This window comes from Polypterus senegalus, chromosome 3 (genome assembly GCF_016835505.1).
Source record: "Polypterus senegalus isolate Bchr_013 chromosome 3, ASM1683550v1, whole genome shotgun sequence".
In the NCBI taxonomy this organism is placed as follows: domain Eukaryota; kingdom Metazoa; phylum Chordata; class Cladistia; order Polypteriformes; family Polypteridae; genus Polypterus; species Polypterus senegalus.
In genome coordinates, this window is record NC_053156.1 from 261,626,651 (window position 1) to 261,640,395 (window position 13,745).

The window sequence follows — 13,745 nt, forward strand, 5'->3', positions numbered from 1 at the left end:
GAAAGCAGATAAAAATCAGAAACACGCTCAATATGTGTGCTGATTCCAAGCAACTTATTAGTTATACAAAGTCTCAGTAAAAAGTCAAAGCATTTTGGTGACTTGATGCACTGGCTCAGAGACTGATCTCTCTCTTTAAGAGACTTCTATCTTGTCATTATCATTGTACAAATAAACTGCAAGAACGTAAAAACAATAGTAAAAGACAAGTTTTACTAAATAAATGCATTTTATGGTGTCCTTAACTCATACATTTTCTTCATTCCTGAGCATAATTTATAGTCCCCATTACACCATTCAACCTCTGTATGTATAGGACGGCAGAAGCATCAGCATGCCTATTGTGCTAAGGAAGAGGAACACTGAAACACTGGGAAATGGTTCTTATCTGTGGCATCGGACTAATGCAGTGCTATTGGTAACACCAGACATTTCCAACTGACAAAGTAAATTACTTGGTTTGTTAGGGAAGAGGAGCTGCTCTAGTCCCAGAAAAGGACAACATCTAGGATCCTTGTGTTTGAACAGAAATGGCAGCAAATGGTTGATCTAGGGAATCAGTTGAGTTTAGCAGAGTACATCTGCATGACTATCTTGAGATCTGACATTTCTGAGGTATCTGAATTGACAAGACAGGTGCTTATGCTGGGACTAACAGCTACCTGGGAAGACAGAAGGAAAAGGGCTAAGTACTGTATAAGGACCTTGTGGAACACTTTCACAGCCGGAGTGGAAGGTCTGATGCAAACCATCATGGGCTATAGGGGGTTTGCAGCCAGGTCCCTCAATAAAATCTACAGTTTATGGGGGATTGGGAGGGTTGACCAAGAGCAGAACCGTCAAGAGTGAAAGAGAGGTGGCAAAATGTTCATTTAGATGGCTGTGTGAGAGTACAGCCCTGGGACACAGGGCCTGATTAGCTCTTGCTCACCAGATTGAAAGTGTCTGATGTTAAAAGACCTGAAACACCTGAAGATGTATTTTTTGAACTAAAGTAAATTTAGGTCAAATGTCTTACATACTTCCTGATAAATTAACTTCCATTGGAAACCAACACATTAAAATGAGACTCATAACAGGGAGGAAAGGCCGGCATTTATTACATGAAGAATGTAACATGGTGCAGTAACTGCTGGATGGAACACACAATTATCTGTGCTTGGTCTGAGTCATGTGCAGAGTCAGTAGTTGATAGGAGCTACAGTGAATATTGTGGGAGCTGGGAGGTCTGGATTTGGGTCAGCTAAAATGAGACATGGCTAGGTATTTATTGGGCAAGTTTTCATTAATATTCCCACCACTAGGACATTCATGTGGGAAGTGCTGATGTCTGGAAGGTCACAGGTCCCTCCCAGGGCAGGGCAGACACAGTGCTACTTACTACCTTCTGAGATAAGGCAAAGCCACATGAGAATTTAAGATGCTTTTACAAATGGCTCTCTACAACAGGAGAAGATAGGCAGACTCATTTGTTCTTGGAAAAATAAGATGGGGCGCTTTATAAAAATATATTTTTACTTGAATTGGACTGGGATGCCTTCCATGTGGACTTTTAGAACTTCTTTGATCCAGTAAACTCCTTCAGTGAACCTCCTAGCACATTCTAAAGACATGCAGTAGTCTCAGATGAGGTACTGGCACTAAAGAGCTCCAATGGGTGTGTGTGTATGTGTGTATATACTGCTTCTGTCCAAAAGGAGAGGGCACATTTTAGTTTAGGCGTTCAGAATTACACTGCATGTGCACACTGGCTGTTCTGCCCCATTAGCTGTGCAACTACAGTATAGCGACTGATTATTAGAATGCACCTGCTGGGTAACTGGAGCCACGTAAGTAAGGACACTGCTGGCTTTGGAATAATGAACGTAAGCACGTACTTAGGCTGCACTTTTATTAATTCGTAAGAAGGCAGGTTTTGTTTACAGGGAGACTACAGTATGACACATCCAGGACTTGTCCCTACTTTGTGTCCATTGCTGCTGGCAAAATAGGCAGCAGAAACTCGGTAAGAAAATGACTGAATGAAAAGGCAAATGCTGTGCATAACCCCGGCTATAACATTTACTACTAACCAAAGTTTCATACCAAATTTATGTCAGGAATAAACAGAAGGGAAAACGAGCTATATTTAGCCCCGTATTAAGAGCATGGCCAAAGGCTTTAATTAACTTTTCAGAATGACTTAAAGAGCACCTGACGTTTAACTCTGAACTGCAGGCAAAAACAGCTATTAAGTTTTTCCCCAATATTACTAAAATATGATTAATATGTGTTAAATATAACAAAGAATATAATTAAATTCCTTGGCCATAATTACAAAGAAAATAGTTAACCTTTGATTGCAGCATAACACTAACAGTAAGTACTTTATTTAAAATAAAAACAGAACAATGTTTATGATAAGAGGCAGATTTATTGAAATTTTAATGTTAGAAATATTGATCGATGTATACAATTACCATTCTGTCTTTTTAATGCAGTATAATAACTTTATAAAACACTGTCATCCCCCTTGTATGGTAAAACTATAGTTTACGATCAAAGAAGACGAACTAAAAGACAACAGGTAGAACAAATGAAATACTGTATATCAGTTACAATGTTAAGTGACAGAAAATGAGAGAATTACATCTGCCGACATATGTAGAGGCATAGTCATTTTTGAGACTGGCTGAATTGCCACAGTTGGTGTTCTACTTTTCATTTCTGTGACTTTTTATTGTAGTAGACAAAACATAATTTCAAGACAATTTATTGTATTTTCATGATTTATGTGGTTTATATGTTTTGCCAAATAAATTTGGCAGGAAGCTGCTTTTAAAATGCTTAGTTTGTTAGATTTGCAACAATGTAAAAATGGGGTATTAGGCATGAATTACTCATCTTTATGAAAAGCATGCTTTTGTGTTACTTGTAAAAAAACAGACAGCCTATTAACAATATGAGATGCTGTGCCTCCTGAACTAGATTTCCAAATAAAGTTTAGTTTCAGGGAACAACACTAAATCCAGAGGAAAGTAACATTAGCCTAAGTATGACAAAGTATAACATAACAGCACTATAGACTTAATACTGATGAGTGATGCCACCGGGGGCAAATTATACAGATTACTGAGGTAGAAACATGATCCCCATAAACATTTCACATCTTATTCGCCTTCCATGACAGGTATGAATTCCAAGCTATCGCCACAATCTGAACTACTGCCAGCCTAAATGGGTAAAAAACAAAAAAAACAGTAGAAATTCAGTTACAGTGCAAACCAAGATGCCATTAACAAGAACAGCAGCATCAGTTCCAACACTTATAGCACATAAAGAAATATTCCCAAATCATTTATTTCATTTTCCCCTTTTTTAAATTCACCTCCCAGTAATTACTCAGGTTAACTTATGGGCTTTCATAAATGGGAACACACTTTAAGAGTCTCTAATTTTGGTAAATTTCATGAGCAAGGAAGACAAAATCACAGAGGATAACATTCTGAGGAATTTAGGTGGACACAGATGGACACTCTTTATTACTGCCGACTGACAAAGAGTGTTATTTTTAGAAGTATGTGTGGATCATTCAGTGTTGTGGCCTTGTCATAAAACAAGACAGCCAGTATGGATTGACAATACATTGTAGGGAACACTCATTTATGCCAGGTATTTTAAAACTGAAAATGAACCTGATTTACTGTCACCTTTGCATTGTGTGTAGGTGGTAATACATCAGTGACTGAGGATACAGAACTTAAGTCTATGATCTTTAATTTGAAGATTTTTCTAAAATCCTTGAGGCAAATAAAGAGTTAAAATAACACTGAGCTACACGTCATTTGAAACAGTATATATCGTTCAAGTAAAAAAACAATCTTTCAAAATTATGTACTGGATTAGAAATGTTTTTGCACTAATAATTGTGAACACAGATTCAATTTTCAGTAGTTTCTAAGGATAAAAAATCACTGTTTTTTGTTAATCATTATTCAGCATTTCAGCTCTCAGTCTTTTCACTGGATGACACTAACATGTATTTTTGTGCTTCAGAGTACCTTTTAAAGTATTAATGGAAACATATTTGATATATTGGATAGTGAGGACCACTAGACTAGGAATATGTGATGCCAAATTAAATAAAAATCAAAATTCCTTAGTCTGTCTTAAATCTTGAAAGATTTTTGAGTGAGACAAAACCATAGATTTGAAATAACTTATTCGAAGGAAGGTTGTTCTGCACATGAGTTAGTAATCTATACTAATAGAAGGCAAAGCCCTCACTGACTCACTCACTGACTGACTCATCACTAATTCTCCAACTTCCCGTGTAGGTAGAAGGCTGAAATGTGGCAGGCTCATTCTTTACAAAAGTTGGGCAGGTTTCATTTCGAAATTCTATGCATAATGGTCATAACTAGAAGCTATTTTTCTCCATTTACTGTAATGGAGTTGAGCTCGAAAGCCGTGGGGGGTGGAGTTTCGTGTGACATCATCACGCCTCTCATGTAATCACGCATTACGTAGAAAACCAGGAAGAGCTACAAAAAGCGCTGAAGAAAACATGCATTATATAATTAAGAAGGCAGCGAAACAATTAGAAGCGAGCGAGTGACATATAAAACCATATTCAGCGGCTCATGTGAACTGACGCAGTGCACAGACAAAAAGCAACAGTTCCAAAGAGTGCTGAACAAAAACCGAATTACACTGCTACACTCAAATAGACAAACCACACGCCGTGGCACAATAGTAGAGCCTTCGCCTCTAGCGCCGACGTCCGAGGTTCGATTCCCGAGAGGGATGCACTAAGTATGTACGGCGCTTCTCGATTCATTTTAGCCTCGCATCCCCTTGGTTTGAGACGTATGAAAAAATATGCGGTTAACGCAGAAAGACAGATCACCAATTGAAGCTTCATGAATAATGGATACTTTATTCGCGATCAATGATTGTTTTGGTAAAGCCATACTCAGTGTATTCATTAGATGAACGGTAAAAAAGTAAGAGCGAGGGGAGGGTAACTTATTGAGGCACGCAGGCAAAACCACAATAGCACGTGGGCTCAATGTACTGTAGTGCGCGTCAACTCGATCTGAATTGCGATCACATTCGAAAATATTTCTTTTCAAGTTCTATTTAGTCCATATGTGTCAAACTCAAGGCCCACAGGCCACATCCGGCCTGGCGTGTAATTATATCCGGCCCGCGAGATCATTTTATATACTGTATTATTGTTATTAATGGCCCGGGGATATGAAGCGCTGGTAACACAATAGACTACAGATCCCATAATGCAGCGCTTCAGCTGCCTTGCCGAACACTTACGCGTTAATCAAGTCTAGCTTATGATGCTGCAAGTTATTGCAAAGCTAGCCCACACGATGCCAAAGAGAAAAGGTGATTCTGAACATAGAGCCTTTAAAAACCGATGGGAGGCTGAGTATATGTTTACTGACATTGCCGGTAAACCCGTGTGTCTCATTTGTGGAGCTAATGTGGCTGTAATTACAGAATTTAATCTAAGACGGCACTATGAGACAAAACATCAAGATAACCTGAAAGACCTGAATGCAATGCACAAGATACAGAAAGCAGAAGAGTTAAAGAAGAATCTGACACTTCAGCAGACGTTTTACCGTGCAAAATCACAAAGTGATTTCAAGTGAAGCTGCTTTTATGGGAGACACAAATGCACCAGTGCAACTTGCCCCACTTTCCCTGTTGCCAAGTAATGTTGAACCAAGTCGCACTACGGTGTTCCCAAATCGCACTTTGCTGATAAACTGAGCACACTGCGCACTGAGTTCACACGGCACTTTGGTGACTTTGAAGAACAAAAAAAGAATTTTGAGTTGTTTACAACCCATTTGCCGCCAATGTGGAAACTGCACCTGTGCAGATTCAGATGGAGGTGATTGAGCTGCAGTGTAAAGGCACACTGAAGGCAAAGTACGATACTGCAAGGCCCGCACAGTTTATTCACTCCATTCCCGCAAAATGCTCCAGCTCCGTCTACATGCGGCTCGAACCTTGTGCATGTTTGGTACCACATATCTGTGTGAGAAGCTCTTCTCAGTGATGAAGACTAACAAAACAGCACACAGGAGTCGCCTCACTGATGAGCACCTGCAGTCCATCCTGAGAATCTCCACAACACAGAACCTCACACCAAACATAAACAAACTTGTTGCCAAAAAAAGATGCCATGCGTCCAGCTCTGATAAAATGACATATGAGTAAAGACAACTGAATGATTTGATTTGTTATTGCTGAAAAGAACAAATTTTATTTACATTTCCAGGTTTTGTTATGCATCATGTTCATATTTGAATTTGTATACTTTTGACAGGATATATTTTTATGGAGAGCAAAATCTTTGGGGATATTTAAAATTTAAGTTTATTTTTTATATAAAATTACATAAGAGTAAAGAAATTTGAATGTTTGTTCTTTTAACGTTTACTTTATTTCTAACTTGTATAATTTAGACAGGATATATTTTTATGGAGAGCAAAATATTATAAGTTATTTAACTCTTTGAGGGCTGAATATTTTTTGCAAAAAATTATGGTTTCCCACAGAAATCAACATAAAACGTCTGTTGCTGCATGCTGTGTCTGCCAGTTTGCCAAGAAGGGTGCGGCATGTGCTTGCCAGACTGTCTTCACGTGGCTGGGACAACAGCAGCGGCGGTCACAGTCGCAGTGCATCACAATTTGATTTCTACCTCTTATCATTGCTAAGTGGCAGTCCTCCCTGGGGAACATTGTCAATACCACGACTAGCTGGGGACCGATCAGCTGAAGCTGGAACCTCCCATTCGTTTTCGATCGCTTGCATCAAAATCTGAGTCTGACGAGTCATAGTCCAGTTCAGAGATAATATGCAAAATGTCATCGACAGAGTTTTTCACATTCGCTTTGATCTCTCGCGTGATGTCAGCACCATTTTTGCCGTTGTGTGCGCCTTGCTACTCACGTGATCGCAGGGAATCTCAGTCAAACCAATTAATCTAACTTTGCTTCTAGCAATGAGAGTCAATCGTAACGGCTGGTTTTGTCACAGTTTACAGTTGATTACCATTGTCAACTCCTCCTTTTGACAAAAGTTGACATCAGCCCTGAAAGAGTTAAGGTTTGAGTTGATTTATTCCGGAATAATATTCTGTCGACTAAATAAAAATTCCTTCTATTTAAAATTTAAATAGAACTTGAACAGAAACAATAGTTCATAATATCCGCGCAGACGTGCACGTAAGAGTGGGAGTCATCCGTTTTAACAAGCAGCGTATTGCACTGATACAAAATAGCCTGCCCATTTAATTATTTAGGAATGGATAAATAAATTAAGATTTTGTACAAATAATGTTTTTCATTTTTCTTCCTTCATGGATTCTGGCACCCCCAGCAACATATGTGTGTGTGTATATGTATATATGTATGTATATATATATGTTTATATATATCTGTGTGTATGTATATATATATGTATTTGTGTGTATATATGTGTGTTTATGTATATGTATGTGTGTATATGTTTAAATGTATATATGTATGGATATGAATATATATGTTTATATGTGTGTGTGTGTGTATATATATATATATATATATATATATATATATATCATATATATATATATATATATACAGACACTCATAACAGTGACAAAACAATTACATTGACAATCATGTTACGTTATTTTCAAAATGTTTCCTTTTCTTTTTCATTACTTCTTTAACACACTACTTCTCCGCTGGGAAGCGCGGGTGTTTTGCTAGTATAAAAATAAAAACAGACAGCTTAAACACCATTAATTTCTTAACATTGCTTTTTCATTAAGGGGTTAAGCAGAGCTGAAGCCCACACTGACAGCCTTGGAACGTACACACATACAGTACACTGATTCAGATGTGCTGCCCTTTATGCTAACTGCCACTTTTGGGATGTTGGAGAAGACTGAAGCACCCAAGAGGAAATCCACACAGACATGGAGAAAATGTGTCAAAAAGATGCAGTGACTCATACAAAATGACTGTTCTTTCTTAAAAAGTCTAGGCTATTAACTTTGTTATCACTTAAACTTTAGTGAAATTAGAGGGCTCTGCCCCTTGCTCGCCCACCCCTGGGTTTGGTTTACCGGATAAACAATTTAAAGAGATTGTTATTTTCATGGGAATTGTTACATATGCATTATTTTCACTTTTACTTTAAAACTTTTGTAAAAACAATATTTGTCCTTTATTTCCTGCCCCAGGTGTGGTTAAATCTCTTTCTCGCAGGACGTATAACGCTGCTTGTGCTGTGAAGGGGGGCATTGAACGCATGCTAAAGAGATGCACTCGGATCATCTGCTGGCTTGCTGCAGGCGAGCTGCGTGTTCTGCTTGTTGCTTGACGTTGTTTTACGAGCTGGGAGCACATGAAGTGTGTCTGCCAAAAGCATTCCAACAACTGCTAGGTTAGATGTCCGTGAACTTTTTTAAAATTGTTTGTAAGTAGGGCGTGATGTGCGAAAGTCACCGTCTCACGGGTTTTGCTTCCTAAGGTTGTAATGTCTAGTCTTGCGTGTCGTCAAAGTGTCTCTCCGAGATGATCTGGTCTCACGAGTCTCCTGCTCGCGTTATGAAGGGGGGAGCCGAACACACGTTAAGAAGATGTGGATGGATCAGCTGCTGGCTTTGTTCTCCTGCTGCTGAGGTGCGTGTTCTGCTTGTCGCGCTGCGCATCGATCATTTAAAAGCCTGTACAGCAGCTGCCCTCTGTCTCACTGCCTTGTCTCGTGGGACGTTAAAGTGTCTCTCGCGGGACGTCAGATTGTCTTCTGAGAAGATCACGTCTCGTTTCCCTGTCAAGATTTTTTTTATAATAGATGATAACACAGTATCTGTTAATTTTAGTGGGTTTTTATTTTTGCATATACAATTATTTTATAATGCAGAATACTGCCAAAGAGTTGGCTATTTGTTTTTGATTTAATGATTAAGTTTCCTTTTATTTATTAAATTAAAATTACTGTATCTTATTTTACATGAAAAAATGTACTTTGTATATATTTTTGAAATATGAGGTACTTTTTTACCATTTTATAGAAACAATTAACATATAAGGTAGGTGCAAATTGAATAAAAGAACTGATCCATACATCACCATGTTCTAAAATAATAATGCACAGCTTTTAAAACAAGGTGTACCGGTCTTGGGTTGTCTCATTTCATTTATGAGAACCAGTGTCACTACTTTACTCGTAATTTAAATAAATATACATAATAATAAACATTTAAATGATTTAGTGTGACCATCTGTTCATATTGTACATCCTCTTCTGTCTTTTCCAACTGCATTAAGATCACACAGGAAGCAATGCTGAATGAGGTGACAGTCTATCACATGGTACACCCAATCATACTGAGAAATTTAAAATTGAAAAATGCCCCAACATGAAGATCTCTGCAATGTGGGAAGAAACCCCTGTGAGTTATAGAAGAATAATCCCAATTTACACATAAAGGAACATATAAACTCCAAACAGTGGTCTAATGCAGACTTTGAGGGCATTAGGCTGCAGTGCAAACCACACTACCACCGTGTCACTCACACTTAAGTTTTATGAGCCTAAAGCATTTTTTCTTGCATAAAATCTATCAAAAATGGACTTCAGCGCTGAATTTCTTATGTAAATTTAAACAGTGGATTGAAATTATTGACTTGAATTCATGGTTGTCTTCAAGATGGAGGAGGAATGTGCACAAATACCTTATAGTAATTTGGTCTAATACAAAATGATATTGTTAAATCAATTGAACATTAGGCATCTAAAATATTTGGGTGATTCCAGACTTTTGACCTATGCCGTATACAAGTTACATTTAGTTTATTTGACTTATATTATATTTTGGTTACCTGTGATGTAGTGGTATAAAGTAGAAATTAGCAATCTGCACTGGGGGCCAAAGCTGAAAGAAAACATTACAGTAATATCAGTGTCAAATCCAATTAATCATATACATAATTACCAAGAATAAAACAAAAACTTAACAGTTTTTCTCACACTGAGATCATGATAGATAAATTAGTAAATATGAGATCATATCAAACATACAGTAAATGCATATCAAAAATATCACTAGTCAGGCTAATACTACAATATTTTTGTTACATCTTGACAAAGGAAAATCATATTTTGTAAAAGGCAAAAAGAAAGAAGAAGACAATATTGGTTAAAATCATGAGACTGCTGAAATAAAACTAAAAGAATTCAAGGATATTGTCAGTCAAGAAAAACTTGAAAGACTATCATTCATTTGATTATTAAGAATAAATAACAGGTAAAGTAATAAAACACAAAACGGAAAATGTAGATTACCTGTAGTGTCCACCATGCACTTCTAGCTTGTAATTGTAAAGTCTGCAGTTTTTAGGAATGCCATGTTATGACTAAAATTGATTTGTAGCATTAATAACCCAGACGCCCACACTCATTCACACAGGAGCACTTTACAGACACTGTTAACCTAACAAGTGCATCTTATCAAAATCTGTGAACGGAAAGTCAGAGCATTTATAGAAAAACTCACAGAAACAGAGAGAACATGAAAACTCCACACAAAGAGTGACCCCAGACTCCATGAGCAAAGCAACAGTGCTAATCAACATTCTTGTGCCAATAAAAATAACATATAGTAAATACAATTTTGGGATATTTTTGGGTGGTAGGTCAACTAATTTCTCGAAAAGCTGAAACTTAAGACATTGATTGAATCCCATCAACCAAATAATAAGATTTAATGAGACAATGACAATTTTTCCATTATCATGTATGTGAACACTATAGTTAAATGACATATATTTGGGAAGGATGAAAAAAGTGGAATGCTGAGTAAATTGGTGCAATAAAAATGATCGTACTGTAATTATCAAAAAGACTAAAGAATTGATATTTGACTTTAATTGACAGAAATCTGCATGTTTGCTCATTATTGTTCTGGAGGAGTAGATAGAAATAGTTACTGAATATAATTACTTTGGAACTATCCCAGATAATCTAATTTGAAATATTAAAACCAAAAATATCTACTCTAAATGCAATAAGTGCTTATTACTTGTAAACTCAGACTGTTTAAAGTGGACAAGAACTTCAATGTCCTTTTATTGCAGTCCTGTCTGTCATCTCTTTCAACTACCAAACATGCAACCAAAATTATTGGGAGCTGACGAAGATGATTTGGAGGTGAGTGTCAGAGGGAAACATCTCAGCTGTTGACAAACATCCATTATATGCAATACTAGTCGCATTAAAGACACACAAACTGCTTCAGAAATTCCCTTTTTCACAGTGCCAAACAGCTTTTTAGTAAGACAATATTGAAAATAATACAGATCTGAGGTGTGGAATTTTATATTAATCATGTAACCATTTTAGGTAATACTATTAGAAGTAAATAGCAAAATACTAATTTTTAAAAAATGTATAAATATTTCAGTATCTTTTCACATGGTTATCTCTATGTATATCTATTTATGTTTTTCTGAGAATACAAAATTCATGTTTTCTTATATAAACTTATTGAAATAAAAAAACAGAGCATTGAGTATTATTACATCCTTAATGTGAAATATATACCAAATTGTTAATTGAGGAGCAAAAAAATTATTACAACATCTGGACACTCAAAAATAAAAGTTAACAGAGTTAATTTTACAAAAAACACAAAAGCAAAAACCTTGTAAATATCTTTACAGATTTTTTTTTTACTTTTTGATCCTATGCAGAGTATTATGCAATATTTATTAACAAAAATGTCTGTCTGTCAGTTAGCTGAAAAAAATATTCTTTCCATTTATAGTCGATAAGTCATTAGGTCAACTACTTCCAAATAAATAAAAAAATAAATAAAAATTAAACTGCTTATTGTCAAACATTCCTAGCAAAATTAAACAAGTTTGTGACTTTTACTTTCAGTCTGGGACACTGGCAGGTACAAACATGAGGAGTGGTCTCCAAGTTAACATCGGAGGGTTTTTATTACAGAGTAATGTAGTTGAAACAGGGACATTTAAATACAACGTTGGGACAACTTATCTGTTAGATACCAAGATAAGCTTCTCGGAATGAAAAATCTTGCCATGAGCAAGACTGGAAACCTTAGAAATTAATGTATCATTTTTATTTTTGATTTAAAAGCTTTTATTTGTTTTTTGTAATATTTTTTCATTATATTTATGACATCACTTCAATGCCCTATTTTTACCACCGTTTGCAGCATTATTTTCATGAATGTGGTCATATTGTCATTTTTACCACATTCAATGCAAGTTATGTGATCATCGAAACTGTGATATGACTCTTGTTATAAAAGATGGCAGCATGCTAAGATTTGCTCTGTAGCTTTGGATTTATGAAACTAATCAAATTAAGTTTTGAGTTGTATTTAGGAAAAGGATATAAAATAGTTTTATGAAATTTTTGGATTTTGATTTTTTGGCTTGTGAATTGTGCTTAGTTTTTTCATCAATTGATCCTTGCCTACCTAATAACTCAAAATAGTCCAAGGGACCTTGCTTCATTTTTCAACTAAGCATAACATGTCTCCTTTTGTTTGTTAAATGTTTATGGTGTTATGATTAGAAACAATCACCAAGGGCCATCCAATCAAAATCCAGATAAAATCACTTGTTAATTGTTTTTTCTCTTTCTAAACACAGAAATACTAAGTTGCAAACAATGATAACTTTCAAAGCAATACAGATTTGTCTACAGGCAGCAGGGCAAATTTGACTGCTTTTTTGCAACAGCAAACTAAAACCTTACAAGGAGTCGAGCACTGCATGGTACAGACTGTTTTTTGCTCTTTTGAAATACATTTAGACTTAGTTTGCATTTATACAGACATTTAAATGTTTTTAGTACTAGAAATATTAGACAATGAGTTGCAAGACAATGGCAATACAGAACTAAGCACTTAAACAAGACAGAGCTGAAGATCAGGCTCAATATCTTTTTTATAGCCAAGAAGTTGCCAGAATATTCTAGTTACAGAGAAAAAGCGAGGGAGGTTGTGGCATCTGGGATAACTAGTGTAAATTATGTATTGCATTAATTCTTTTAAACAATATATGCATAAGTTGATGAGGAGAGTAGCTATCAAACCCTGCTGATTCCTGTCTGTCACAATTATTTAACATCTGAGTGCTGCCATGCTAGAAATTATGAAACTATCTAACTTCTGTAAGCCCACCAAGCTGGACAGGATGCAAGCATCAAGACCTCACAAACATACCACAAACTTGACAATAAGTCTACTGTACTGGAGCTTCGGCAAGTTATTTTTACCATTTTACCATTGCAATCTCACTGGTAATAATACAAGTTTAGTTTGGCCAGTTTATCTTTATGGAAACTGAAAATTCATCTTCCACATTTGTAGTTTCTTTTCATGGCTCAGATTCTTGCTTCTAATTCTTTATTGCCCAGGCATGAAACTATACGTGTCCCCAATGACAAACTGGCATCTCCCTCATTGATTTTTGCCATTGGTCGAACTGACTGAGCAAGAAAAATAAAATATACAACTAGAAAAAGTGGAAGTATACTTACAAAAGTATAGCAGGCAAAAATAATTGTAAGTAACATAGTGGGTGACAAAAGTGGATGAACTAAATCACTTTTTAACGTTTTACTTTGGAGAAATGAAGTCTACAATGGTAAGTGTAATCAGGTATTCTCATTGAAGAATTCACAGAAGAACCTGACCCTCATAA

General features: G+C 36.2%; 1 protein-coding gene across 2 annotated transcripts in view; it reads right to left on the bottom strand.

The window, feature by feature from the left end:
• Positions 1-2,393: 2,393 nt before the first annotated feature.
• mpv17 (mitochondrial inner membrane protein MPV17) overlaps positions 2,394-13,745 on the bottom strand; it is a 127,642-nt gene continuing 116,290 nt past the window's right edge. For both annotated transcript variants that reach the window (XM_039749010.1, XM_039749011.1), the window contains exons 7-8: positions 9,888-9,940; positions 2,394-3,212 (exon numbers count right to left, since the gene is read on the bottom strand). In XM_039749010.1, the coding sequence (XP_039604944.1) occupies positions 3,143-3,212; positions 9,888-9,940 (123 nt within the window). In that variant the 3' untranslated portion in view covers positions 2,394-3,142. The remainder of the gene's footprint in view (positions 3,213-9,887; positions 9,941-13,745) is intronic.